This window comes from Sander lucioperca, chromosome 16, assembly GCF_008315115.2.
Source record: "Sander lucioperca isolate FBNREF2018 chromosome 16, SLUC_FBN_1.2, whole genome shotgun sequence".
Classification (NCBI taxonomy): domain Eukaryota; kingdom Metazoa; phylum Chordata; class Actinopteri; order Perciformes; family Percidae; genus Sander; species Sander lucioperca.
In genome coordinates, this window is record NC_050188.1 from 4,149,077 (window position 1) to 4,176,132 (window position 27,056).

At 41.0% G+C, this 27,056-nt stretch overlaps 1 protein-coding gene across 2 annotated transcripts; it reads right to left on the minus strand.

Annotated features, from left to right (window-relative positions):
- On the minus strand, positions 1-26,806 carry LOC116041219 (hippocalcin-like protein 4). 2 transcript variants are annotated; one of them, XM_031287096.2, is made up of 4 exons: positions 26,544-26,806; positions 4,868-5,043; positions 1,409-1,624; positions 1-855 (listed from the first exon to the last, which is right to left on the minus strand). In XM_031287096.2, the coding sequence occupies exons 2-4, from the start codon at positions 5,027-5,029 to the stop codon at positions 658-660; spliced, it is 576 nt and encodes a 191-aa protein (XP_031142956.1). In that variant the 5' UTR covers positions 5,030-5,043; positions 26,544-26,806; the 3' UTR covers positions 1-657. The 2 variants fall into 2 exon arrangements, with proteins under 2 accessions (XP_031142956.1, XP_035849064.1); XM_035993171.1 differs by lacking the exon at positions 26,544-26,806 and adding an exon at positions 14,265-14,274.
- Positions 26,807-27,056: the final 250 nt, after the last annotated feature.

The window sequence follows — 27,056 nt, forward strand, 5'->3', positions numbered from 1 at the left end:
ATCATGTTAGTGAGTTTTAGAGGTGCTGGTACTGGTTAATAGATTTATTTACCCCCTAGCTAGTTCTCTCCCCGTTTTCAGTTTGTAGCTTCACATTTAGCAGATATACTAGTGGTATCAATCTTCTGACGTAATTCAGAAAAAGCGAATATGCATACTTTTTAAAACTATTTTTTCATGACATTTGAAATCCATGTAAACTTACATCTATTGGAAGCAACCTGCTTTGCAATTCTGTCTTTTAATATTAACATTTTGAAAAGGGTGGGCAAACCATTCACTGTTTTACAAAGAAGGTTGGGAAATATAAGACGAAGGTGCAGTATATATATTGCACTGCAATTTCCTCTTTTCACAGATCATCAGATTGGATTTATAAAGACGCCTGCTAGACTGAAGCAGAAATGCTGCAGGAGTGTACAGTACTGCACAGTGGGATGGCCTGGAAGAAAAGAATGGCATCAATCAGAGGTCTTCTCTGTTTCAAACACTTCATCACTGCCTCAAAAAAAGAAGGAAAAAAGCTTCCCTACCTCCTCCTCCCTAAACTGCGTCCCTCCTTTCATTCCCCAACCCCTCTTCTCTCATCCTCCTTCCTTCGCTTGTTTCAGTTCAACTCTTCCCTCCCTCCCTCTGTTTCTCCACCCATCCCTCTCTCTACTTCTGCATGTCACACTGCAGCAGTAGGACAATGGAGGGGTCAGACTTGGCGGCCTCTTTAAACTCTTCCAGGGAGATCTCATCATTGTGGTCCTTGTCCATCTTGGAGAAGATCTTGTCCACGCGCTGCTGCGGGGTCAGCCCGTCCTCGTTCATACGCATCATGATCACAGTGCCGACCATCTTGTAGATGGCCTGCACAGAGTGAGAGGGGGAAAAAAAAGTTTAATTTTGTCTGTAAACTTATGAATAACAGAAAGGATTTTTTCTATAGGAACCAGAAAAACAGTAAAAATGTGGTGTCCCCAAGTGGAGATAGTAATGCACTGCACTAAAAAGACATAGACTCTTAACATTTTATACCTGCAAAAAAAAAACATATGCGAGCAGAAAAATGTAAAGATAATCACATACAATTTCTACACACAGTGGCTTTAATTACGACAAGCTGGTGTAGTGATTTCCTGTCATTCTTATAAAATTAGTAATTATACTATACTATTAGTAATGTGAAGTTGAATGCCAAACGTTCATTTCCTGTTGCCACGGCCCGCTGAAACTGTAGCTGGCATTCAAATAAAGCTGAAGAAATCCCAAAGAGAGCCATAAAGAGAACATGTCCACTGCTGGAAGAAGCCCAGATTACATTTTGTGGAGGACACGGCTTTTACTCAGTAAAACCTCACAAATTTAAACGGAAATGAAACATTCTCAGGCGCACACTAACTCCCTCCTCACAAACGCATACCTCGATGATCTCCAGCATCTCCATGCGTGTGATTTTCCCATCCCCGTCCAGATCATACATGTTGAAGGCCCAGTTGAGTTTCTGCTCGAAGCTGCCCCTGGAGGTGATGGACAGGGCGCAGATGAACTCTCTGAAGTCGATGGTCCCATCGCCGTTCTTGTCAAATGTCCGAAACGCATGCTGGGCAAACTTTGAGGCATCACCATATGGAAAAAACTGGAGAGTGGAAAATTAGAAAAGTTACATTGTGCATCACTTCATTAATTGCCCCTTTTGAGTTGCAGTATGGGCAAAGAGGGATCCAGTGTTTTTAGAATTTGACCCATACTAAGAATTTAAAGTCAGGATATCTTGATGTCTGCTGTCTGGGCAAGCAGCTTATTATGACCCATATTTATGTATAATGTTAGGCGGGGACCTCTAGTGGGCGTAGTAATTATGACGGCAGCAGTGTTGTAGTCAAGACCAGCCTAGTCTATATCCACGACGTTCCACTACCGTGATTGCTCCGGTGCCACCGGAAATTCCGCCAGATGCATGTCTTTTCTGCCGATGTCCGTTACCTTCCGCTTTCTTTGTGTTGGAATTTTGAACTCCGGTGGATTTCTGAGGACTATGGTTAACTGCTCCTCAGATCTCTGCAGGGTAAATCCAGACAGCTAGCTAGACTATCTGTTCAGTTTTCTGTTGCACGACTAAAACAACTTTTGAACGTACACGTTCCACCAAAACAAGTTCCTTCCCGAGGCTATTTTGCAGAGGCACAGTGGCTCCGTGCGGGGATTAGCACCGCCCAAGACAATTGTGATTGGATTAAAGTTTTTCTCCCATCCTGGAATGCTGTGTGCACTAGTCAGACCCTCCTCCGCAGCGCTGTTGAGGGAGGTCTGGCAATGCGAGACTAAGACCACCTAAACCGAGACCAAGTCATCACCAAGACCAGGGTGTATGGAGACCGAGACAAGACCAAGACTTTGAGGGGTTGAGACCGAGTCAAGACCAAGACCAAGGCAGGGTGAGACCGAGTCAAGACCAAGACCAAGGCAGGGTGAGACCGAGTCAAGACCAAGACCAGACCAGTGTGAGTCCCACACTGCATGCCACGATAAATTGCTAATGCTAACCATAGGCACTCCTCAAATTGATCTGAAAGATCCACATTCCCATAAAAACACCCACGAAACACAAATTAATATTCTTCTCTTAATATTCACCTCTTCAATTGTCATACGTGTATCATGAGAAATGCCTTAATAAAGCAATCAAGTAATGGTCTTGACCAGTCTTGAAATAAAATCCAGAGTCCTTTTTATTTTAAATCGAGACAAGACAGAGTAAAAATGCAGTTGATTCCGAGATGAGACAATCTCGAGTTCTACAACACTGGACCAGGCGCGTAATCAGTAATGGGCCAGGGCGGCACTGGCCCGCCCACTTTACTCACTGGCCCGTCCAGCCAAGTTTGATCAAAATACGTTTTGTTATGAAAAATATTCAAATGTAAAACAAAAAAAAGAAATAGTAACAGAACTAGTTGTGTGTGTTTAATGTGTCTTCTCTTCTGATTAAAACAAAATTGTTTAAACTATAGAATAAGGATCAAACAATTAGCAAGGCTTCGGAACGTAGTTGGTTGCTATGGTAACAACAGGCAGACTCTCAGGGCTGCCTTGAGCAGCTAACGTTAGCTAGCTGGCTTTTTAGACAATGTCCCATGGATGTGTTAAGCAATGTACTGTTAAAAGTTACCGCGACAACAATGGCTTCTCTTTAAAGTGGTATGGACAGCTTTCTTGGATGGAGTACAGTGTAAATAAGGACGAGCTTTTCTGCAGCATGTGCAGACATTTCCCCAGCGGAGCTGACAGCCCATCAGCGAGAGAGGAGTTTGTTTGAGTGCTGGCCCTCACAGAGGTAACATTAAGTAAAACGTGTTTCATGCTTCTTGCGTTATTATTTAAGTTACCTAGTAACCTTCCTATTAAGTAAGACATCGTGAACACTGATGATGGCTTCTAGCTGAAACGCGTTTGTGTTTTGCCCACATTAAATAAGAAGATAACTTATCTGTGAGCGATGTAGTTTTTAGTTTTCTTTGATCCTGTCACTGCCGTGGACTCCATACACTGTCTAAGATTTGGCGCCTTGCTGGCCACTTTTCATTATATCTTTCATAATTCAAACAATGCTTGGCTGGAAGTTTTCATTCTTTGATTTTCTTTTACTGCTGGTAGCGCATTTGCTGCTTATGATCTGACCACAGTTCTGAAGCACAATGCTGTTATGAATGCACAAAGGATATGTTACACGTGCGATTTCTGTCTGATGTCGGCTATTCTATGTCATGCTGTTTGGGTTCTTGTTTAGTTGCAACTTTGTGCAATAAAATGATTAATTTTATAACAGTGCTGTGCAGAGCCAATGCTGCTGGTTCTGCTGGTGCAAATATATTTTAGCCTGAATAGGTTCAAATCGACAGGTTTTTGTCTATATTGTTGTGTACAAACTTTTTAGACTGAGCTTTGTTGGTTGAGCACGTTGTAGACAGTACTGCTATTGCCGTTGTAATACTGTTGTAATGCAGTACGTTGAAGGTAAAATTGTAGCTGTTTTTTTGTTTTTTGTTTGTCCTTTTTGCTACTTCTACGTCTTTTTGAAAATGGCCCACTCACTTTTGTACTGGCCGGCCCAAAATACCATTTCTGCCTACGCCGCTGCACTGGACGGCAGCAAAAGAGGAAGTCTGGTGATGTAGTAAAAAGAGCGACAAAGTCTATGTAGGGAGGATCTCGGGGTGTATGGATGGGTCAAACAAACACAGGAGGCCGCTTTTTGTGTCCAGTGTAAAACCAAAAATCCATTTTACAAAGTGCTTAAAAAAACACTCAAGACAACTACATAGCATACCTAGCTTACGTACGTAACTGAAGTTACGTAACAAATGTACTAATTTTAACCCAAACCATGATCTTTTCCTAAACCTGACAAAGTAGTTCCGTTTCAAACGTTGACTCTTTCACGTTAACCACGTGTTTAAAACTGCGACTCTTTCTTTTACAATGGTACATATGACATATGTCAGAAACAGTCATATATGTCGTTTTGGGAGTCATTGATTATGTTGCTGTGGCGCTGTACCATCTCAAAGGCTCTGGAATGTTCTGAGGGAGTTTTAGGCATCAACAGAGTCACAGTCTATGCCCAAAGCACAGGACCATTAGTCAGCCACGGAAACATAAGCTTTCTCTGTAAGAGGTAACTTTTTTCATATATATAACTATGGAAAAAAACAATGAGAACAATTTTCACTGCAGTAAACTTTGAGAAAACACTGCATTACCCAACTTTGTGTAAAGACCCCAGCCCTACTTATTACTACATAATAAACTGCCATGATTTCACTTCCTCTGCTTCCTTTTCCTATTCATGCCTGTCTCCTGCCCTCCGCCTCAGCCTCACCTTCACATAGAGCTGCTGGAACTCATCCAGGTTGAGGATGCCAGAGGGACAGTCTTTGAGGAAGCCTTTGTACCACTGCTTGAGCTCTGCCTCGTTGAATTCGGTGTTCTTGGTCAGGTCGTCCAGAACCTCTGGAGCCAGCTTGCTGTTGTGTTTCCCCATGATGCTTCACCTCTCTGGGGGTACGGGGACAGAGAGAGAGAGAGAGAGAGAGAGAGAGAGAGAGGGAGAGAGAGAGAGGGAGAGAGAGAGAGGGAGCGACAGTGTGAACACACAGTTGAGGAGACGCTAAACAAACCACAGCAACAGCAGTTATGCCCCTGTGTTGCAACAGCACTGGTCTCTTTGAAAACAAGGAATCACCTGCACAGTGACACACACAGGAGAGCTGCATTGTCTTTATGTGGCTTTGTGTGTTAAACTATACAGTATAAAACATGCATACATATACACACTACAAAAAAAATCTTCTTAGCAAGCCAATTAGTCTTATTATAAAAAATGAACCGAACCCTAAAAGCTGTTTCATGCTTCTTGCATTCAGCGCAGTCGACACGGTGCGCTTGGCGACAGTGCGCTGGGCGACCATGTGCTGGGCGACCATGCCCTGGGCGCTTGGTACCGAGCCGCGCACCTTCAAGATTTTGTAACAACACGTGTGGACGCATAGACCGCATTGCAATGATTGGCTACACGAGAGAAGAAGTCCGTTCTTTGAGCCGTTCTGACCGCTCTTACAGCAATCAGTATGAAAGATCAGACGGTTCGCGACACGGTGACCATTCGCTCCGTCCGCAGCGCCCCGACCGTGCTGAACGCAAGAAGCATGAAACCCGCTCAACTGCCAGGGTGGTGTGCTGCTACGAGCCAACTCTACAACTTCACTTTGTGCTTATGGTTTTTATCTTTTGTCAGCTTTTAGTTGTCGAGACTACAGTTGAAAAAATAGCTGTTGTGCTAACCCAGGTACATTTACATTGATGTTGATCTAATGTCAGTGTTAGTTATGTGCATTTTTCCCTATTCATATAAAAAAAAAGTATAAAAAAGTAAATCTGCATTGGACAAGTTGAATAAAGGCCAACGGCTACAAAAGGTCTTACCATTTCTATAATGCCTCATATCATTCTAATGTCTCAAATCATCCTACCACCATAATCACCCTGTGTGAGCAAAGCCCCTGATAACATCACCGCTATATGGGCCATAAAATGGCCCATTACCCTGGCTCCTCACCACACACATATCCACATGGCTGAGAACCACTGCAGTGCCTTTATCATGACGCCATCCCTGACTCATAGCCCTGTCTGACAGCTTTCGCACTTTGACGCCAGGGACGCAGCCGAGCCAAGCGGCCACAAAACCTCTAAATTGCGGAGAGAGAGAGAGAGAGGGAGAGAGTGTGCGGGGACAGTTTAGAGGCCGAAACATAATCCTGTCATGCTTTATGCCGAGTGAGTCATGGAGAAAGAGACAACTAAACCCCAAGTCACTGCAAACGGCGCAAATATCTTGGACTTTGTATTCCCGTGACAAGTGGGATGCACAGGAGAGCCCAGAGCTTAGAAGAAGAGCAATAAAAGGACATTGTAGCTTTAACTTGTTTTGAAAAGGTCACCTGTGATCTTCTCAAGTTGAAACACAAAAATGAAAGTTCTCTCTTCTCAGAGAAACATCTTATGGTTGTTTGAGAAAAGAAAAGAATAACTGTGCAGACAGAAAAGGAAAGAAATATGCCTGTAAACTGCAGGTGCAATCAAAGCTGTATCAGTGACTGGGTCAGCTGGGTATCCATCTGTTCAGTGCAGTCTGGCAACATTTAAACATCTTTGACTTTTTTCAGTTATTGCCAGAAAATAGCTTCCACTTTTATCGTATTTATAGCAGAAACCAGCATGTGTCAACCATAAAAAAAGCATTTGTGAGCGTTCCATTTTCACAAAGGACTCGTTTGAAATGTGCAGTGACACAAATGATCAGAGTTGACTCAGGATCTTTTAGGTTCGGAATTTTTTTTGAAGCTATTTGTGTAATGAGCAAGCGCTTGTCTTTGCACGGACACAAATACGTGCTTAGACACATGCTCACACACAGTTTCACAAGGTTAACTGCTGCAGGACGGGTGCAGACAGATGTTTTGGGGCAGCAGTGTGGAGAAGAATTACATAAAGGTGTTCATGTTGTGGCAGCATCACCTGCACCGCCATTTTCCCCTGAGAGGCAGGAGGTTACTGTGGATGGAGATCATATTAAACTTAAGGTATTCCACTCCACCTGCTCTCGTATGACTCTCTGCCTCAAGCAGAAGGTCTACATTTAGAATGGAAGTTTAAGTTCAACGGAAGTACATTTCCAGGATGTCCATCGCCTTCCGCTCTGTGTGTTGCTGTTGTCAAACTTCGGGAAACGACAAACTTCGAGTTAGCAAGCTACACGCTGAAAATGGCAAGTTTAGAAGAACATTTGGATTGGGCAACAAGGCAGGCCAGCTTGATTCTTTCGAAGAATGATTGTAAAGATGGTAACACTTTGGACGTGTCATTAAGATGTCTTAAACGTTATAAGACCAGTTTGACGACAATTTAAAAACCAACCTCTTAAAGACATTTTAATGTAATGTTAACACATAAAGCTAAATATTTTATTAAAGTTTGATAATTGGGCCTGTCATGACATATTTATGATGTTGTCTAGGATAATGTCACGTTGTCGTTACAAAGACATCGACAGGTTGTAGTTTAATGTCATGTTGTCATAACACAGGGATTGTTGTCTTTGTTAAAGTCAAGTTGTCATGACAAAGACATCTCGGACAACGCTAACTTTGCATGAAAAGTGTCATAATTTACCAAATGACACTTAATGACAACAGTCATGAATACTCAAAATGACTCCTTCAAGTTCATGACAGGTGTCATATCATAATAATGACGTTGTCATGTCAGTCTTAAGCACACCCCTTCAAATAAAGTGTCACCGTAAAGATTTACAAAGAATATGTTTACGGCATTTGCTATCTACCTGGGATGTTTTGGGAGAGATTGGTGGGATTTGCTGTGGACGAAACACACACGGAGATACACTGGTAAGAGCAAATGACAAGTTCTTTCCCGACCATCGCTGCGTCCGGAGCTTAGCACCGCCGACGATTGTGATTGGTTTAAGGAAATGCAAACAACGCAGAGTGTTTTCTCCTATCCCAGAATTCATCTAAATCACTGATAGTGTCCTCTCAGTTATAGCTCTGTACAGTAAATCACTCACTGCATCAACAAAGACATACACACACCAAACGTACCAACTTGTGCCACAAGCGGTGGGTTAATTTTGGCTTGTAACCTCCTGGACACACACACACACACACATACACACACACACACACACACACACACACACACACACACACACACACACACACATTTTATCCCTCTGTTAGGGAAGCAAACGTAGCGGATAATAGAGTATCCTGTGGAAGCCAGGGAGAGGCGTGACTAGCCAGGCGAGCAAACACACTGGAAACTTATCCCATCTGAAAGAATCAAAATAAGCACCGCTCACTACAGCAACACAGGCAACCCGTAGGTTCCTCCTAATCGTCCCCGGGTCGCATGCTGTCTTCCAGTCAGGTGCTCAGGTCTCTGCCAGTTCATCTTACTGAGGCAAATAATCTATTGTGGGAGACTATTCAGGTGTTGGATGTTATCTGGAGATAAGCCTCTGTGTTTATTTTTCTTGGATTAGCATATAAATCAAATCTCTGTGGAATCAACTGGCTTCAAAGCCGTTTTTGTATTTTTGCCTGCCTTGGAGAAGCTGATGCCTATATGAGTGCATTAACACATATATGGGTGCCAAATGCCCTATGTCAAACTAGGGTATGCATGTGTTGCAGTAAAGACGTGATTGTTGTGTTAAGAGAAACAAAGAATGAAAAGGCAGACATATGAATGCATAGAATATGGACTCTTGGTGTACATGTTTATTAGGCGTGAGAATCTTTAGGCACCTCCGAGTCAATTCCGATTTAGAGGGCTATGATACGAAGATGAAACGATCATTGATGCATCTTGATGCATCGAAAAATGTATTTCTATACATTATTTTATTTTTTCTCACTGTGTGTTTTTATATATATATATATATATATATATATATATATATATATATATACTGTATGTGTGTTTGTATTTACATTTACAAAAAATGTGGATGTTGAATTTTCTCCATCGAGTCATAATCTTTCAAGAGAGAATCGCGATGCATCCAAGAATCGATTTTCTTTCCCCCACCCCTACTGTTTATCGGGGCTGTTAACATTAATCACTGCAATGATGCATCCCAATGCGGAACTGGATGGATCTGCATCAATGCAGTGACAGACCGTAATACATTTTTGCCTACTGATGTTATTTGCTGATTTTCCAGGAGCTGCTTTTTTTGTTTTTGCCTTTTGTCTGCTGTCTGCTGTGTTCAGTAACTTTTAACTTTTTTTTAAGAGCAGATACAATAAAAAGGGGAGTTATTGCGATAACGATATTGAGTCAACATATCATGCACCCATGATAATTCAATTTGGCCTCTTTCTTCAATCACCATTAGAGGAAGTTAACTGCTCCTAGCAATCACCCGTGTTATATAACTCACTAATGATTGGTTAAGGCAAAACAAAACAATACGACCCCATTTCAAACCAGAAACTGGTTAACATGGACATGATGTGAGTCTGAATAACTGAAGTAAAACAAAATGGACATTCAGTCTGATTATTAGACTGCCTGTTTCTGTGGACCTCTGGAACTATTTGCTTGCTCACAGGAAGTAAGTTTGGAATGAATAGAAGACTTGGGACGTTAAGCATGGGCAGCAATAGTCTGGCATATTTCAACTATCATTAGCTTTAGCACAAAATTACCAATTTCAGTTTTGGCAATGATGAACCCATAACAGCTTACACAGGATTAAAATTCGGTCATGCCAGTGCATTCAAACTCACTCCCTATGGTGCTAATATGAAATATATATATATTCCCCAAATGCTGCAATTTCCCCACAAATACAGTAGGGCTGGGCGATATGAAGAAAATCAAATATCACAAGATTTTTGACCAAATACATAAATGTCGATATTGCGGCGATATTGCAGGGTTGACTATTGGTGCTTTTACAAAATATTTACACAACAGCTTTGATAAATAATCATCAATAATGTGGATAGAATAACTAAGTGGGTAAAGGCAAACAATAAAACAGCTAGTAAGCCTGGTCATTTTATAAACATCACTTTACTGTAACACAGCCTTTAAAACCAGGAAAAGACCAAACTTCCGTCATATTACGATATTAGGATATCCAAAATTGAATAGGGCTGCAAGAGGAATGAGGAAACCATGGAAAATATGCAATGTGCGATAATCTTGTTGAATATCGCAATAACGATATTACTTGCGATAAATAAACGGATATTAAAGTGTACTCTGCTCTGCATTTCTGCTGCTTTCAGTATTCTGCTAAAATTCAACAAATTGCTTGTTGAATTTAAAACAAATGAAAGGAAATCATTTCCAACATTCTTGTATTGAACAAATTGAACATTGCATATAAAAGGCACCACTAAAAAAAGAATGACAGTTACATTTCAAAGTGCAGTTTTCTAATCATATAATCTCAGAGTGTCTTTTGCGATATGTTGCAGCCTTTCGCGATGTGTATATTGCGCCAGTTCATACGCTGTTTTTGTGCGCCATGACCTCTTTGACAGTCCCTTTATGTGTGAAAAAGGGGGGATCTGGACTCACACCTCTGAGGGAAAAGACAAATAGAAAGACAGGGAGAGAGACAGGGACTGAAATTGCGATGAAGATGGAAGGACGGAAAAAGATGGGAGGCAATTCAATTCAATTCAATTTTATTTATAGTATCAAATCATAACAAGAGTTATCTCAAGACACTTTACAGATGGAGTAGGTCTAGACCACAAAACTTCCTCTTAGGCAGAAACCTTGAGTGGTGAGGAAAACTTCCTTTTAGGGAGAAACCTCGGACAGACCCAGGCTCTTGGTAGGCGGTGTCTGACGGTGCCGGTTAGGGGTGTGATGAACAGTGGCAATAATAGTCACAATAAAGATAATGGAACTATGACTAGAAATAGTAGTTGTAGTAGTTCATGGTGTAGCAGGGCACTGCAGGGCGTTACAGGGTGTAGCAGGACGTAGCAGGGCGTAGCAGCAGGGAGATGGATAAGCAGAGCTTGTAGAAAATTGTCCCAACAGGCGTTACAATAGTATCTTCGACATGATCGACATGTATCTTATTAAATCTGAAGGGCTTTAACACATGTTTATTCCAGCTGTGAGACTAAGAGTAAACACAAAGTCTAATTGAGTTGTAAATGCGTGGGAGACTTTGTATGTGTCACTGTGTTTGTGTGTGTGTGTGTGTGTGTGTGTGTGTGTGTGTGTGTGTGTGTGTGTGTGTGTGTGTGTGTGTGTGTGTGTGTGTGTGTGCGTGTTTGCCAGCCCAGCTTGATGGCAATCTAACTGATTGGATAAGCTATAGTTAAACATGTTCGCGTGCCAGAGTCAGAAGTAATAAAGCTCACATTTGGATGGCAGTTTTCTTAAAGTCAAGGCACTTGTTGTTAGGCTGATGTATGCCATGAGTGCTATTCATCAAGCAGTTCTTACAGTGGCATCTGAGGACTAACAAATCGTCGCTGTCGGGGGGGAAACCTTGTATAAGTAAAAAAAAGCCTAATTTAAAAAAAGCTATGTACTTCAGACAAGCGTTTCATTCCAATTCATTTATTTATCTATTTGACAGGGAGAGTGCTCATTAATCAACAGCAAAGTAGCTGTAAATGAGCCAAAGTTAGCTCAGCAGGCAAATTATTTTCATCTGTTGTCACTGGCCAGTTTTAAAATGGCAACCTAAATAAAATAAAATACAATGCAATGACTTAATACAGTCAGCACGTAAAAAAAGCAACATACACAGACCAACATTCAAACAGGCACAATGCACAACAACAAGTAACGAACACAACACATTAGACAGCAAGCAACAAAACAAGACAAATCTGCAGGCGGGCAGAAAAAGTCAACAGGCAGGCAGCAGTCTAATGTGCACATATCTGATTATCAATAAGCCATTTCTTCAGCTAAAACAACGCTAAGTATTTACTTCTCTTATCTGCATTGGCAACATATTTAGGTGCTGTTAGAGGGGCGAGGTTACGTGGAGCGTGTGAGAGAGATGCACTGGCACGGCTTTACGGAAGAAATGGGTCATGTAACGCAACATCAAACTATATGTATCTATATATGTACTCTAGGACAGAGTGACATTTGGGTCACGTGTGATGTCACAGGGTCTTCCCCTGTTCTGAAATGGCATGAGGCCAACCTTTACTGTGATCTGGTGCCGTGGTGAAGCTTTGTGCTATTGTGACATGAGAGTAGACCTGTAACAATTATTACCTCATTTTCTAACTGTCAATTTTTCTTTTACATAACCGCGTTGTCTTTGTTTAACCGCAATTAATTCCTAACATTGGCTAAAGTCTTCAGGCTTATGACTGGTAATGGTTGATTTTGTTTAGATGTGCCAAATTGGAACTATTTCATATTATAAGCGTTTATTGGTCGGGCTATATATTTTTATTATTATTTCAATTGTTAGTTGTTGGCACTTGACCCTATACACGTTTATGGCAACAAAAATTACAAGGGGGGAGATCCAGTTAGAAAAAATGTTTAATGATAATAAAGAGACGTGGTTTACTTCATAGGCTGTGTACCTGTGTTATTACATTATCTGGGTCACATGACTGTGATATATAACCAAAAGATGTATCCTGGAATTCAATCAAAACTTTAATTTGTTTAAAAAACGTAATAAAAAAATACATATGTTTAAATTGGACTGAAAGAGACAATTTATTGTACAGCAAAATGTGGAATTGTTACAGCTCTATATGACATAAACCAGAAAATACTGAGACCTCTTGTTCCAGTGGGCCTCTCTGTAGTGGGCCTGTTCGTAAAGTAATAGTCTCGCTTTGCCAGACCTTCCTCCACAGCGCTGCGGAGGAGGGTCTGGCTAGTCCACACAGCATTCCGGGATGGGAGAAAAACGTGCTCTGGTTTATTGGCATTTCTTTAAACCAATCACAATCGTATTGGGCAATGCTAAGCGCCAGGCAGAGCCACGGTGCCTCTGCAAAATAGCCTCGGGAAGGAACTTGTTTTGGTGGAACGTGTACGTTCAAAAGTTGTTTTAGTCGTGCAACAGAAAACTCAGATTGGACAGATAGTCTAGCTAGCTGTCTGGATTTACCCTGCAGAGATCTGAGGAGCAGTTCACCATAGTCCTCAGAAATCCACCAGAGTTTAAAATGACAACAGAAAGGAAGCCCAAGGCAACAGATATCCGGCCAAAATGAGTGAAATCCGGCGGAATTGGAATTGGAACGTGGAGGATATACACTAGTTAAGTAATAACTCTATGTTGGGCTGAGGATGAAGGTACAGTGATGTATCTCGTCGTGGATGGTGCATTGAAGACGAAATAATAAAAAGTGAGTGCTGCCTGTAATTGATGAATGGGGTATAGTGCTGACATTATGAGTCGTTAAATCAATTAGTCAATGAAACAACAATTTTTCTAATTGCTTAAAGTGGTTTATTTAGCAAACATGCCACACATTTTCCTGGTTCCAGCTGGGGAAGATTTCAATGTTTATGAATTAGATGTAAATTGAATATCATCACCAGGAAATTGTGATGGACATTTTTTCATTATTTTGTGACACGAGTCTCATGTAGCGTAGCCAGAGTGTCAAAACAATTGATAGGGAGGCAGACTTCTTGAATTCCACACTTTTAAGTAAGACCTTTAAAGTGAAATAAAAAAAATGGAACTATCAAAAGAAAAGCTGAGCAACATAACATCATCTACTCGTACCATACAGATAAAACCAAGCATGTGTTTGTGGCAGCGTGGCTTCTCATCTATACCCTGTACAAGCAATCAATTATTTTTTCCGTCCCTGAGCAGTAAAATGCAAATGCCTTTATAGAGTTCAACAGTGTGGTTCCAGAAGTACAAATCCCATTGGTTTTCTCCATAAGGATTTTAATTAGTAGCCATGAGGTCTAAACCATCCGAGGTAGACTGACCACAAGCTACGGGGTTGTGTAGTGAAAGTTTCTGCTCCTGTAGAAGCTAGAAGTCTGTATGAAACTAACTTTGTATGAAATTAAAGTGCTCATATTATGCTCCTTTTCAGGTTCATAATTGTATTTAGAGGTTATATCAGAATAGGTTTACATGGTTTAATTTTCAACAAACACCATATTTTTGTTGTACTGCACATTGCTGCAGCTCCTCTTTTCACCCTGTGTGTTGAGCTCTCCGTTTTAGCTGCAGAATGAGGCATCGCAATTCTGTTCCATCTTTGTTGGGAGTCGCACATGTGCAGGCCTAGGTAAGGACTACTAGCCAGTCAGAAGCAGAGTATGAGGGCGTGCCATGCTAGCAGCTAGGCGAGCATTATAACGTGTGTTACAAAGTGATGCACGTTTGTCTCTGAAGTAAAGGCTGGACTACAATAGAGCTGTTTGGAGCAGTTTTTGAACAGTGTTTTCTGTTGGAGATGGTAAGTCCCTTTGGGGGGGACTTTGGGCTTTTTTCACTTTGTAAACCTATAACGTGCACAAAAAGATATATAACACAATAAAAGGAAAGGAAAAAAGCCAAAAAGCACAATATGAGCACTTTAAAGGAACACACCGACTTATTGGGACTTTAGTTTATTCACCGTAACCCCCAGAGTTAGATAAGTCCAGACATACCCTTCCCATTTCCATGCGTGTTGTAACTCTGTCCGACGGCTCCACCGGTAGCTTAGCCTAGCACGGATCCTGAAGGTAATCGGTTCCAACTAGCCTACTGCTCCGAATAAGTGACAAAATAACGCCAACATGTCCCTATTTACATGTTGTGATTTGTATAGTCACAGTGTGTACAAATAACAAGGTCACATGAGACACAGCCCTCTTCTAAACGTATATAAACTGGGAACTATATTCTTAGAAAGGCGAAGCAGTGCTACTTCTGCTACTTGGGTGGAGTGATATGCTTGCAGCACCTGAGAAGCCCGGAGACGGAGATGAGAAGGGTATGTCTGGACTTATCTAACTCTGGGGGTTACGGTGAATAAACTAAAGTCCCAATAAGTCGGCGTGTTCCTTTAAGAAAAACTTGTTTTATTCTCGATTTTATGGAGAAATACTACTGTAAACTACCCACAATCCTAAGCAACGTCTCTGATTGGTCCAACTCGCTGTTACCATGAAAATGTTTACTGTGCCCTTTACACACACACACTTTACAAGGTAAGTAAGTCCCACAATAACCCCTCAAATGCATCGAACAAACACATGAAATATCTCTACACACAAGAAACCCATCAGTTGGTTCGGTCCAATGATGTCAGTGATGACATCATCAACATAAATACACAGGAAAAGCTTGGCAGCTCCTCCCCAAACATTTCCTGAATGGTGGACCAGACAAAGTAACAGAGAACAGGTGAGTGTGAAGAAACAAACAATGAACTGTTCAAACCTGCAACTTAACAAATCTAACTGAAACTAAACTGGGGCTGTGTGTTTGCTAGTGATGGTGGGATGAAGCATCGAAGCTTTCCAGCAAATTGGTTCACAAAAGGGTTCATTTCCCGAGGCTTCATTTGCTCCCAACACCACCTATATATTTATTATGACAAAAAAGTTTTCCTTTCTGGACACTCACAGCAAGAGTCAACACAAGGAGCAAAGCAAGGTCGAAACGCAGTGGGCTTACACTGTCATTATTATGAGGCTGAGCCACTCAGGCTTTAACTGAACGTAGCCCAGAGGGGAAAATGTGTTGTCGACCCTGTGACTGAAAATGATTAGTTGGCAAAAGCTGTAATTGAGTTGGAAAGAGAGCAAAAATGGGAAGCTAGGCCTCCCATACAATAGTCATTTCCTGTGTGTGTGTGTGTGTGTGTGTGTGTGTGTGTGTGTGTGTGTGTGTGTGTGTGTGTGTGTGTGTGTGTGTGTGTGTGTGTGTGTGTGTGTGTGTGTGTGCGCGCACTCGCGCGCAATTGCAATAACCTTTTGTGAGAGTGGAAAAAGTACAACGGACCATAGCAGCAATAGGAGAACAATCAATAGGATACCAGTCCAATACCAACCCTAGCCATGGACTACACTGAAGTGTGTGTGTGTGTGTGTGTGAGAAAGAAATGATAGAGTATAGAAATCTGATGAGAGGTGGATGGACAGGGTTATTGATATGTGGATGATAAACCACACCCTGAATGATCTTCATGGCAGCTCACCAAAACCATCAAAAGTGAAATAGAACAATTTTTTTCTCTTGACAACAGTTGCCTGGCTCACTGCCAAACAGCCGCCCCAGCAGTACATGATGCTTTCAGCCAATCGAAACAGTCTATCTGCCAACTGGACCTGAGCAATTGGCAGACTGATATATGGGCCCGATGTGGGGGGGGTTATTGAAATATAAATATTGGCCAGTGTCTTCCTCATCCCAACCCACATGATGCTCTGTGTTTGACTAGATACAATAAACTATTACACTGGTTGTTTTCTGAAAGCAACCTGATTTGAAATTTAATTTCATGCAATTTCTGTATACATACTGTACGTATGCATGAATGTTGTCTTTTCATTAGTGCTATAGCAGCAGGACTGAGCAATAATTTTGTATTAAAAGTAAGTATTATATTGTGATGATATGATCATATCGTGGTGACATTTCACAAAATTCTGCAGTCCAAATTAAAGATTCCAGTTGAAGGTAAGATCTCATCTAATGCTGTGACAACATAGTATACCTTGAGACAATAGAACATTTTCAAATATCAGAGATTTTGCCATACTTTGGCTATTTGACATTTCTCTTTATTTCCAGTCTCTTTAAAGACGGGAGCATTGAGAGAGATGATTGAGAAAAAGTGGATTGACGCCACAAGCAGGAAACAGGAAAGGATTCCTGTGAGGTACGCTGTGTTTACTTCTTGTTTTGCTTTTGTGATAAAACCAATAATATGTTTGTTTGCGACTTGATGAAACATAGTGGGACAGGAGAGAAGTGAACTGACTCAGTGATATCAGTTACACAATGTCTACAGAAGCTGCATAGCTTTGACGGGTTTTTTTAGGCCCCTTGGCTGAAAGAGAGATGGGGCTGCGACCCCCTACAACATATATTGTATAAAACTGAATTGCATATTAAACTGGGTGGATAGATGTATATCGTACATTATTTATACATGTTTTAATGTTAAACATACATGTGGAAGGCACAGTGAATCCTTAAGCTTAACTAAATCTGTGGATGGCTACCATAGTGACTACCTTACCTATTAAGCATCATCAATGTTGTGTAATTTTATTTATTTATTTATTTTTTTTCACATAGAGGCCAATTTACCTTTGCTAATAATATGTTGGCTTAATATGTATCTATGTATATTTTTTAGACTTTCAGGTTTTTTATTTTTTTATTTTTAGGTCACATGGGTTTCGACAGCACTCACAGTCCGACACAAAATCACTGTAGTTACACAGGAAAAACATTGGAATTTGCTTCGGGTCGCAGTTACGCACGTAAAAGCATGAGTGAAGCGCTGGCCATTATGTAAGCTGTGTGGACAGCTGGACTGATGTAAAATAGAAGCGTATCTGTTCCATCAGACGTGCAAGATGGGCTGAAAAACATGGCTGAAACACTTCCTGTTTTTCCACAGCAGTAGCTATCTAAAGTTTAATAACATAAGCTACTTGTCATACCAGACCAAGTAGACCTGTAGCAGCAAACCCCCTGATAGGGCTGGGTACCGCCAATGATTTCCTGAATCGATTCGGATTCACAAGGTCCCGATTCGATTACATTTCCGATTCGCTATCAATTAGGTTAGGGCAATCTCGGTTACAACACCAGTTTTGCTTGGATGTAAAAGAGATTCTCAGAGAACTCATGCTGTAAATTGTACATGTAATAAGCAACCCTCAAATCATTTTTGTAATGCACCATGGTTTATTGTTTCTTAAAAGGATCCCCATAAGCTGATGCCGTAGCAGTCAGCTACTCTTCCTGGGGTCCACACACCCATGATGTTTACATTAAGAGTTGACCCCCAAACATTGTGTGGTGGGTTGTACATCCATGGTGAAAGGCATACATTAAAAGATTGATTTGGGGATTTGATTAATCAATATCAGATCAGTCAAACAATTGGGGGAATCGATTATACTGTATTGCCCTAGCCCTATCCCCTGACTGTATTGCTTATGAATTCAGCTTTTTATTTGTAAAAGAAAGAGTGTCATTGCTTGTTTCACAAGTTACATGTTCTTGCTTTAATCTCTGGTTGCAGAGCTGCAGACTTGAGGCTTTGATTTGAGCAAGACTGAAGTCACGAAAATGAGGACTTGAGTCTTGACTTGGACTTGACTGCTGTGGCACCTATGAGAGCTGACAACCAAAATTCTTGGATTGAGACCTAAAAAAATAGTTTTTGACCTAGTAAACCAAAACAAACTAAAGGGCACTTGAAGAGCGCAGACCTCCACCAAGACATGCCCTACATGTTATTGCAGTGTGAATTTTCCCAGTCGGGAACTAATTTTACCGATTATTCCCACACCACTTGAATGCTCGCAATGGTAAAAAAAGTATAAAGTGACTTTTTGCTTGAACCTGCTTGTGACTTGACTTAGACCTGCCCCCACAGACTTGTTTTTACCCCAAAAGATTTAAAACAGCTTTGTCTTCTATTAGGTGTTTGTAATTTTAGCCATTTTAAATTTATAGTATTTTCGTATCAATGTGATGACATACCGAGTATTTGTTTCAATGGATTAACCAAAAACTGTCAATCTGGTTGGTCTTATCCATAAACAGTTTTTTGTATTCCATTTTCATTCATTCAATATCAAAATTACAATCTAAAATTATATATACTGCAATAGAAGATTTTATGCATATTGCCCACTCTTTTTTGCTATTTCGGGAAGTATAATTATCAGGAAAATATTCTTAATATTATATTGATTTCAACCATAACCCTAGGTAGTAGTGACAGTAGCAGTTCTAATATAGTGGTAGTAGCCTAGTAGATGTAAAAGTGATAGAAATAGTAGTAGAAGTTATAGTAATTGTGTTAGCATGGTTTGAATGTTTGAAAAGTATCCGCTATCGATGATTATAACCAACAATGTCAGCATCATATGGGTCTTTATAAATGGTGAATTCCTTGTTAATATCGAGTGAAAATAGATGGTTGTGTACTGTAAGTAATTACAGAGTTCTGAAAAAACACGTTGGTGCTAAGGTGTTGCTTCTTATCAATATGATCTCCATATTGTTATCTACATATATCTCTCTGGTGACTGGATCAGGAAGGATGCATCGCTATAGAAACGCAGCTCACCTCAGTGCAGTTCAAACTCTAATTTAAGACCTGGCAGCATGTCTAGCCTGGGGAGAAACACGGGGGACAAAACGGCTGCGCACCCTTATGAGTCAGTTTCTCTTCTAACCTTTATCTCCAATCTCTCCAAAACATCATTCATTCACCTGGGTATTTCTTTATTGCCACAACTGTTACACATTTACTGAAGTCTGGGTGACTCATGTCTGAGTGCTGCTCTAATTTCGGCCTTTTGTTTCTGTCTGTGCCCTACCAGACCTGCACAGCCTTGTAAAATGTGGCTAATAATATTCTGGCGACACATTTATACTTGGGCAGAAGTGGAAAGATGCCAGCGCACATACACACACACTCATATGCACAAACACACGAAAACAAACTTTCTATATTACATAAGCCCTGGTGGAGAGTTGTTTGGATCTAAGGCTCAGTTGTTCCAGCGCCAGACACTAACAGGCTCTAGAAAAAATGTAGCAACGTGTAGCAAAATGTAGTAACAGCGTCTACCTGCCGCAAGTCATTCTGTGACTTTGAGGGAACAATCGAAACCGGGCAGATGCCTTACTAAAAACTATATAAAATAGCGTTCTTTTCACTGTTAGTCTCATTTGCTGTTACAAGTCATTTAAGACCATTGTATGAAAAATGACAGAGCTTTAGGAACATTAAAAAGTTACATACAGTCACTTTAACTTTAGTCTGGCGCAATAGAGGCTTTGTCCCTCCCCTTCTGCTCTCTGTGTGTTGCCATTCTCAAAATCCCTTCACTAACAGCAGTAACAACCTTTGAGCTACATGCTGAAAATGGCAAGTTTTGACAAAAGTTGGATCATGCAATAAAGCAGGCCTGCTTGGTTCTTTTGGTGAATGATTGTAAAGATTTACAAAGAATGTGTTTACGGCATTTACTATCTAACAGGGACCTGCTAGCATGTTTGCCCGCCTGATATGGATAAAGCTTATTACGCACGGCAAGATATGGACACAGAGAATGGCCAGTTCTCCATCGTACACGGATCACCAGAAACATTCGTTGGAAAAAATAGAGAGCCAGCGTCTCTGCGTCCAGAGCTTAGCGCTGCCCAGGACGATTGTGATTGGTTTAAAGAAATGCAAACAACCCAGAGTGTTTTTTGTTTTTTTTTGTCATATCCCAGAATGTATGTGTGGAGTAGCCAGACCTTACTCCACAGCGCTGTGGAGATAGGTCTGGCAATGCGAGAACCACTTGCATTTCAGACGGTGACAAAACTGACCATATCTTCATAGCACTCTCTGTAATACATGCAAAATAAATATATATTGGGTTGTGTATGGAAAATGTGTAAAAAACACTAAAGGATATGGTTTTATAATCTAGTGGAACATATTTGCCTAAACTGGTTGAATTCAGAAATAAGTGTAGCACATAACTCTATTGTAGATTTACACAATGTTTCCTTTCCAATGCAAACTCTTTAATCATTATTTTCATATTTGAAGACTAATGTATTTAGAGTCTACATCCTTGAGATAGACTGTTTTGCTAATTTTGCCAGCGTCTCTTTTTGTTTTGGCACTGATGTTGACACTGCAAACATTGGCCCTGACTGATTTCGAATTCCGCTTCTGGTAAAAGTGTAGTAATCCCCAGCAAATGTCTTTAGTACAAAAATGTGACACACATTAGGCTCGTTTGAGATGAGCTGTGCCTCGCCTGTAAAGTGAATGGGACCAGGCAGCAGCAGCCGGGGAGCGGTGACGAAAAGCCGCGGTCAAGTCGGACAGTTTACAGCCATTTGAAGCAGCCTTCAGGCTGAACAGGAAATCACAGAAACACTTGCATCCTGTTAGGTCCGATTATGATTTATTAAAATGTTAGACCCATATATCAGCTTGTACGCAGTCTCCAGTTGTTTTGTTTATGACAGAGTAGCTGTCAAAATGCTCCACGTGCGATCTGTTGCTGATGTTAAAATACAACAGACTGTAGATGATCCGTAATCTGAATGGATTTAGTCTCTCTGATGACTAAACGTCACTATCAGACACATGTTAACAGAATAAGCCTTCAAATCAGACAAATATCAATCAAAATCTCTCCAATAAAAAACTATAAAAAGTTTGTATAAAACGTCACAGTTTTGAGTCGATTCTGAACCAATCAGCAGTTAGATCAGCTAAGAGCCAGGCCTTTCCCATCATGCCCTGGGTCTTGCAGTCGGTGGTGAGCAACTGCGGCGCCTGGCTCTAAAAACTGCCGCTGTCTTGATGTCGTGAGGTTATCATTGTGCACGTGTGCATGATATCAGAGCAAGTCAGGATCAAGTCGGACACAAATCTAACCGGCATGCATTGGGCGGCGATCACCGGTGATTGATTCTGCGCCTATTAAGACTAGGGTTGGTTGGGTTCCTACTCAACTGGTAGGAATCGGACCGGATTAGAACGCAAAGGTTGGTAAAAATATCACACTTTCTCTGGAATCTACCATTCGCTAGCTAGCGTAAATGTAGGCTACTTTTAAAATGCCATATTTTCCCTCTGGGCTCACCAAAACGGACGTAAAAGCATATTAACCATTCACTGCATGTGATCGCTAGTAAACATATTACACTTTTTCAGTTTTTCAAGAATCGGTTTAGGAGTCGGAATCGTTTTAAAAGTACCGGTTCGGCATCAGAATCGTAAAAATCCAAACGATACCCAACCCTAATTAAGACTGCTGCAGCTGACTACCTCTGATAAGTTAGCCAACAGAGAGGCTCATCTTACGCATCACATGCCAAACACATAGCCGTCTGTTGGCCAACTGTGTACAGAATGTTAGGTCATGATAAATACAGGTATTCGTGTCAAATGCAATGGGGAAACAACTGGAGGCACCTTGCTTTTGACAAATTTAAATATGCAAAGAAAACGGAAAAAAGGAGCACACACAGTACACTATCTCAGTTCTGAAATCAGTTCCTCACCACAGTTTCTGGTATAGGTTACCTTTCCATTTTTACTGTATTGTATCTGACAAGCCATTGGAGGACACTCTATCAATGGGGTCCACTGATCAATTCAATTCAATTCAATTTCAATTCAATTTTATTTATAGTATCAAATCATAAGAGTTATCTCGAGACACTTTACAGATAGAGTAGGTCTAGACCAAACTCTGTAATCACTGTGGGTGTTCATTAGTTATCCGCCAGTGATGCAAAACTCCTTCACTCAACATTCCTTTGTTGTTGCTCAACCATCACAGGAGCTGGCAGTGCCGCACACACACAAATCCATCCTTATATTCCAACATCTGTCTCCCTGGGTAATAAAGCATGTGACAGGAATGGATGAATCAATCAGTTAAGGGACATACATATGCAGTAGCTCATGCGAGCCACCCCAACACACACACACACACACACACACACACACACACACACAATGAGCTGGTGATGCATGAGACAGATGCATAGTACACCTGGCCACAGGCTTACGACAAAATGGGAGATACAAAGGAAGGGAAAGGAAGAGATACAGAAAGCGTGGGGTGGTTGTGGGTGTCGTAGCATCATTCATCTACCATCTACTGCTGTAAACAAAAAAGGGAAAAGAAAGACTGGAAAAACAAACACACACATGCACAGACAGGACATTGTAGCATAATATGTTGCTCCAAGCTGATTCTATTGTATTCCACAGTATGTGGATCAATAGGTCTTTCCAGATTAGAGGAAGTAGCTATTATCCTGTGTTTTCCAATCCAGTGATCTGTCAGTCAGCTGTTATGTGTTACTGTAGCTTCTTTCTCACCTCCCATTATATAATAACAGGGAGTTATGACTAGGTCTAACATTACTGCACAGACCAAGCAATCATTGCTGTACAGGCTCTAAAGCTAAACAATCTACACCACTGAGAGGCACTTTTGTAAACCCTGCTAAGATTGATTGAGAGTATACAATAACAGTGTACTGTTTTGAGATAGCATAACTGAGAATATAGCAATGGTAGTGTTTATATAAAGTCTTAAAGTATAGTTTAAAAAGAAAACACTAAAACATATTAGTGGAAGCTCCACCCTCTTTATTTGGATTATCACTCAACAGAGTGTACTTAGAGTGTCAGCGCGGACTGGAGGCAACAATCAGGCCTGATTTGCAGTCTACGCTCTCAACAGTTAGAGGCACAAACCATGATTTGAATATATAAATAAGGGGTAGCTCGACCATCAACATTTAAAAGACAAAATTGGAACATGATGTCACTCCCAAAGTGATTGACATATCTTTTAAAGGTGCAGTAAGCGATGCTGCACGACTATTGTTGATCTGTGAACTAAAATGCCATACAAATACACCCCCCCCCCCAAGATTCATGGGCACGCATTGCCATAGCAACCACTTCTGTTAGTGTCTCTGCTGACTAAAGGAAATATGGCAGAGCCCTCCCTCGTGTGGGATGCTCAGCACCACTGGAGACCACTGCCTTACTCTTGAAAACTATACACGGTCTGCTGAGTGTAAAAGTGGCTTGCACTAGAAGTAAAGCAGAACAGACCCATCTGTATTGATAGCATCAGTTAACCTAGACAATGTGACACTGAGTAGTAAATGTGTATCCTTCGGCACTGAGACCCATCATGCACTAAAGCAGGCGTGTCAAAGATACAGCCCTAGGGCCAGAACCGGCCAGCCAAAGGGTCCAACCCAGCCCACTGGCAGAAAATGTCTTTGTCAAAGAAAGGAAAAGTGGACATAGAGTGTCGGGTTTTCCAAGAAAAAAAAAAGACCAGTTCCTATTTCTTCACAGAGGTAAATGGGCCGTGTGACCAGTGTGCTTGGTGTGTTTACAGCACCTTTCAGTCCTCAAGGAATATTTATCGCCACAATCAGACTCACTTCCTATTCCATCCTGACCAGAATACAGTTGAAAACCGAGACATGTTGAAATTGCACTTCTATTACTCTAGACATCTAGGCCTGTTCATTAACTGTTTTGTAAATAAATTGTTCATGGTGTGAACAATGGTGAACATGGTGTATTCATTTATTGGTAATTATGCAATGGTTCTACTGGTCCGGCTCCTCTTGACATGAAAGTGGGCTGTATGTGGCCCATGCAGTAAAATGAGACAACCCTGCACTAAAGATCTGCTGCTGTTCAGTTAAAGGCTGGCAGCCGAAGGGCCACTGAGACCAGCTGTCTGTCAGATGTGCCTATCACTGGTGTGTTTGTGCATTTTTTTTGTGTCTTTCCGTAATCAAGGAACATTGCTTTGCTTTGTATTGCATAAGAACACAATCAATGAACATTATGTACTGTATAGACCCAGCACGGCATACAAATAGGCAGACACATATGGTCAGTTGCTATGATGTAATAACCCATGTGATAGGATCCTATTTGATGCACATTGCCTGAAGGCCACCGGTAATGTGGACAAGCTCACACACAGCACACATTGGAAGCTGGTCCTATTGATTGTTCGGGGCCTGGTGTCATTCACAGAGGACTGGATTATGCAGCTAGGACTAAACCACTTGTTCAGCCTGTTTATGCAGATAGGACTTGTTCAGCCTGTTTTATTTCGCTGTCTGTATCTTCCTCCCTCTTTATCTATACAATTTAAAATTATGTGGAAGGCTAAACTTGCAGCGATAGGCTTCTTTTGCTCACTAACTCTATATTAGGGCTACGATATGAGAAAAATATGTGCTGTGTGATAGCGTTGTTGAATAATTACTTGCGATAAATGAACAGATATTAAAATGTACTCAGTTCTGCATCTCCGCTGCTTTCAGTATTCTGCTAAAATGCAACAAATTGCTTGTTGAATTTCTTTTGTTTTATTGAACATTGAATTGAATATAAAAGGCACCAGTAAAAAAAGAATGACATTTCAAAGTGCAGTTTTCTAATCATATTTTCTTTCAACTAACGCAAAAAATCGGAGTGTCTTTCGCGATATGTCGCAGCCTTTGGCGATGTGTATATTATAGTGTATATAATGTGTATATTGTATTGTATACAGCCCTCGTCTTTATGCACTTATTATAGTTAGTACAACTACCAGAGCCTCTAAAGGCATTCCAGCCCTACAACTGCAGTCCTCAAGCACAGACAGGCACAAAGAAACACGTATTTGATTCAATTGACATGCTTATTCACGCGCTGCATGTGCAGAACAGGGAGCAACAGTCCAGTTTCAGTGATGCGACACACAGGTAGCCTTATTTTGTTCATCCACTGATTGCTCCCAGACAGTGGTGTAGTCTACGTGATACGCAGGTATACACAGTATACCCGCTAAGAAAGCTCCAGGATTTCTATATACCCACTTAAAAATGCGCAATTAAATACAACACCATACTTTTCATCATATTTTTGACATATTTTGAATTGTCATGTGTGTTTTTTTTCTTTGCATAGGCTAAATAAAGGTATTTCAGCTGTTAATTGGTGCATAAAAGTGTATCAAAATGCAGGAAATGAAGTCTTTGATGTTCATAATTCTCCCCCCCCCAAAAAAAGTCCCATTCTGGCCCATACATAGGCTATTTATATATATACATACATACATACATACATATACAGTATAGTATACCCACTACAATACATTAGACTACACCACTGCTCCCAGAGCATGAAGGACATTCTAGCACTGACTTCCTTGGCTGAATTTTTTTACATCCGTGCGGGAGGAAACCGTTAAAAGCATCCATCCAAGAAGTATAGCACATTCTCTTCAAATTACTCACCACCAGATGTAACAAATCGCAACACAAAACAAACATGATGATGTTTGCTGCCACCACGGCAGATATGAATTAACAAAGTGCCCCTTTTGCTTTGAAACAGGAGATCATGGTCCCAGGTTCAATTGACTCTACAGTACTGGGTGTCCTTGAGTAAGACACTGAGACCCCTAACTGTCAGTATATTCAAAAAAGCAGTGTTAAATAAGTGTAACACACTAAAACTGGCCGGGTTAAGGGCTCCATTCATGGTGAGACACCTTTGATAATAGAAAATAAAATAATGTCCATGACTTCCTGTTTCATCACTTATTGCTTTAGTTAGGGACTAAAGGTAAGATAAGGCATAGCTGACACATTTTGCACCAACACTTGTACACATTAACATGATGCTACAAAGAGACCATTCACAAATCAAAAATAAATGTCCTCCACTTACCCTGTAATGTTTGGAAGAAGAATATAGCTCCTTGCAGCTTTGAAACCAAAGCCTGTTCTTTGCTTTGCGGATTTTCTAGCGGCAGTGTTTTTGGTCCAAAGCAGTTCCTCCCTCTCCCTCATGTAAAATAACCTTCGTGTTGGCTCACCTCTCTCTCTCTCTCTCTCTCTCTCTCTCTCTCTCTCTCTCTCTCTCTCTCTCTCTCTGGAAGAAGATGATGAATGAACCGCTGCGTCTCCCTTGCCAACACATTTACATAGAGGTCGCCTCCCCCGCGCGACGATTAGCTAGGATGCCTGTTTAGAGGTGGATCCTTCTCATCTGATTCGACGGAGCGGCTTGTCAATAAAAAGGAAAGAAAAAAAAGCGCGCGCCTGTGCCCTCGCGTCCTCTCTGTGGCGCGGCCGACCACGAGAGAGAGAGAGAGAGAGAGAGAGAGAGAGAGAGAGAGAGAGAGAGAATAATTGCTCAATATAAGTGTAAGATTTACAAGTTAATTCATATATTTGAGTT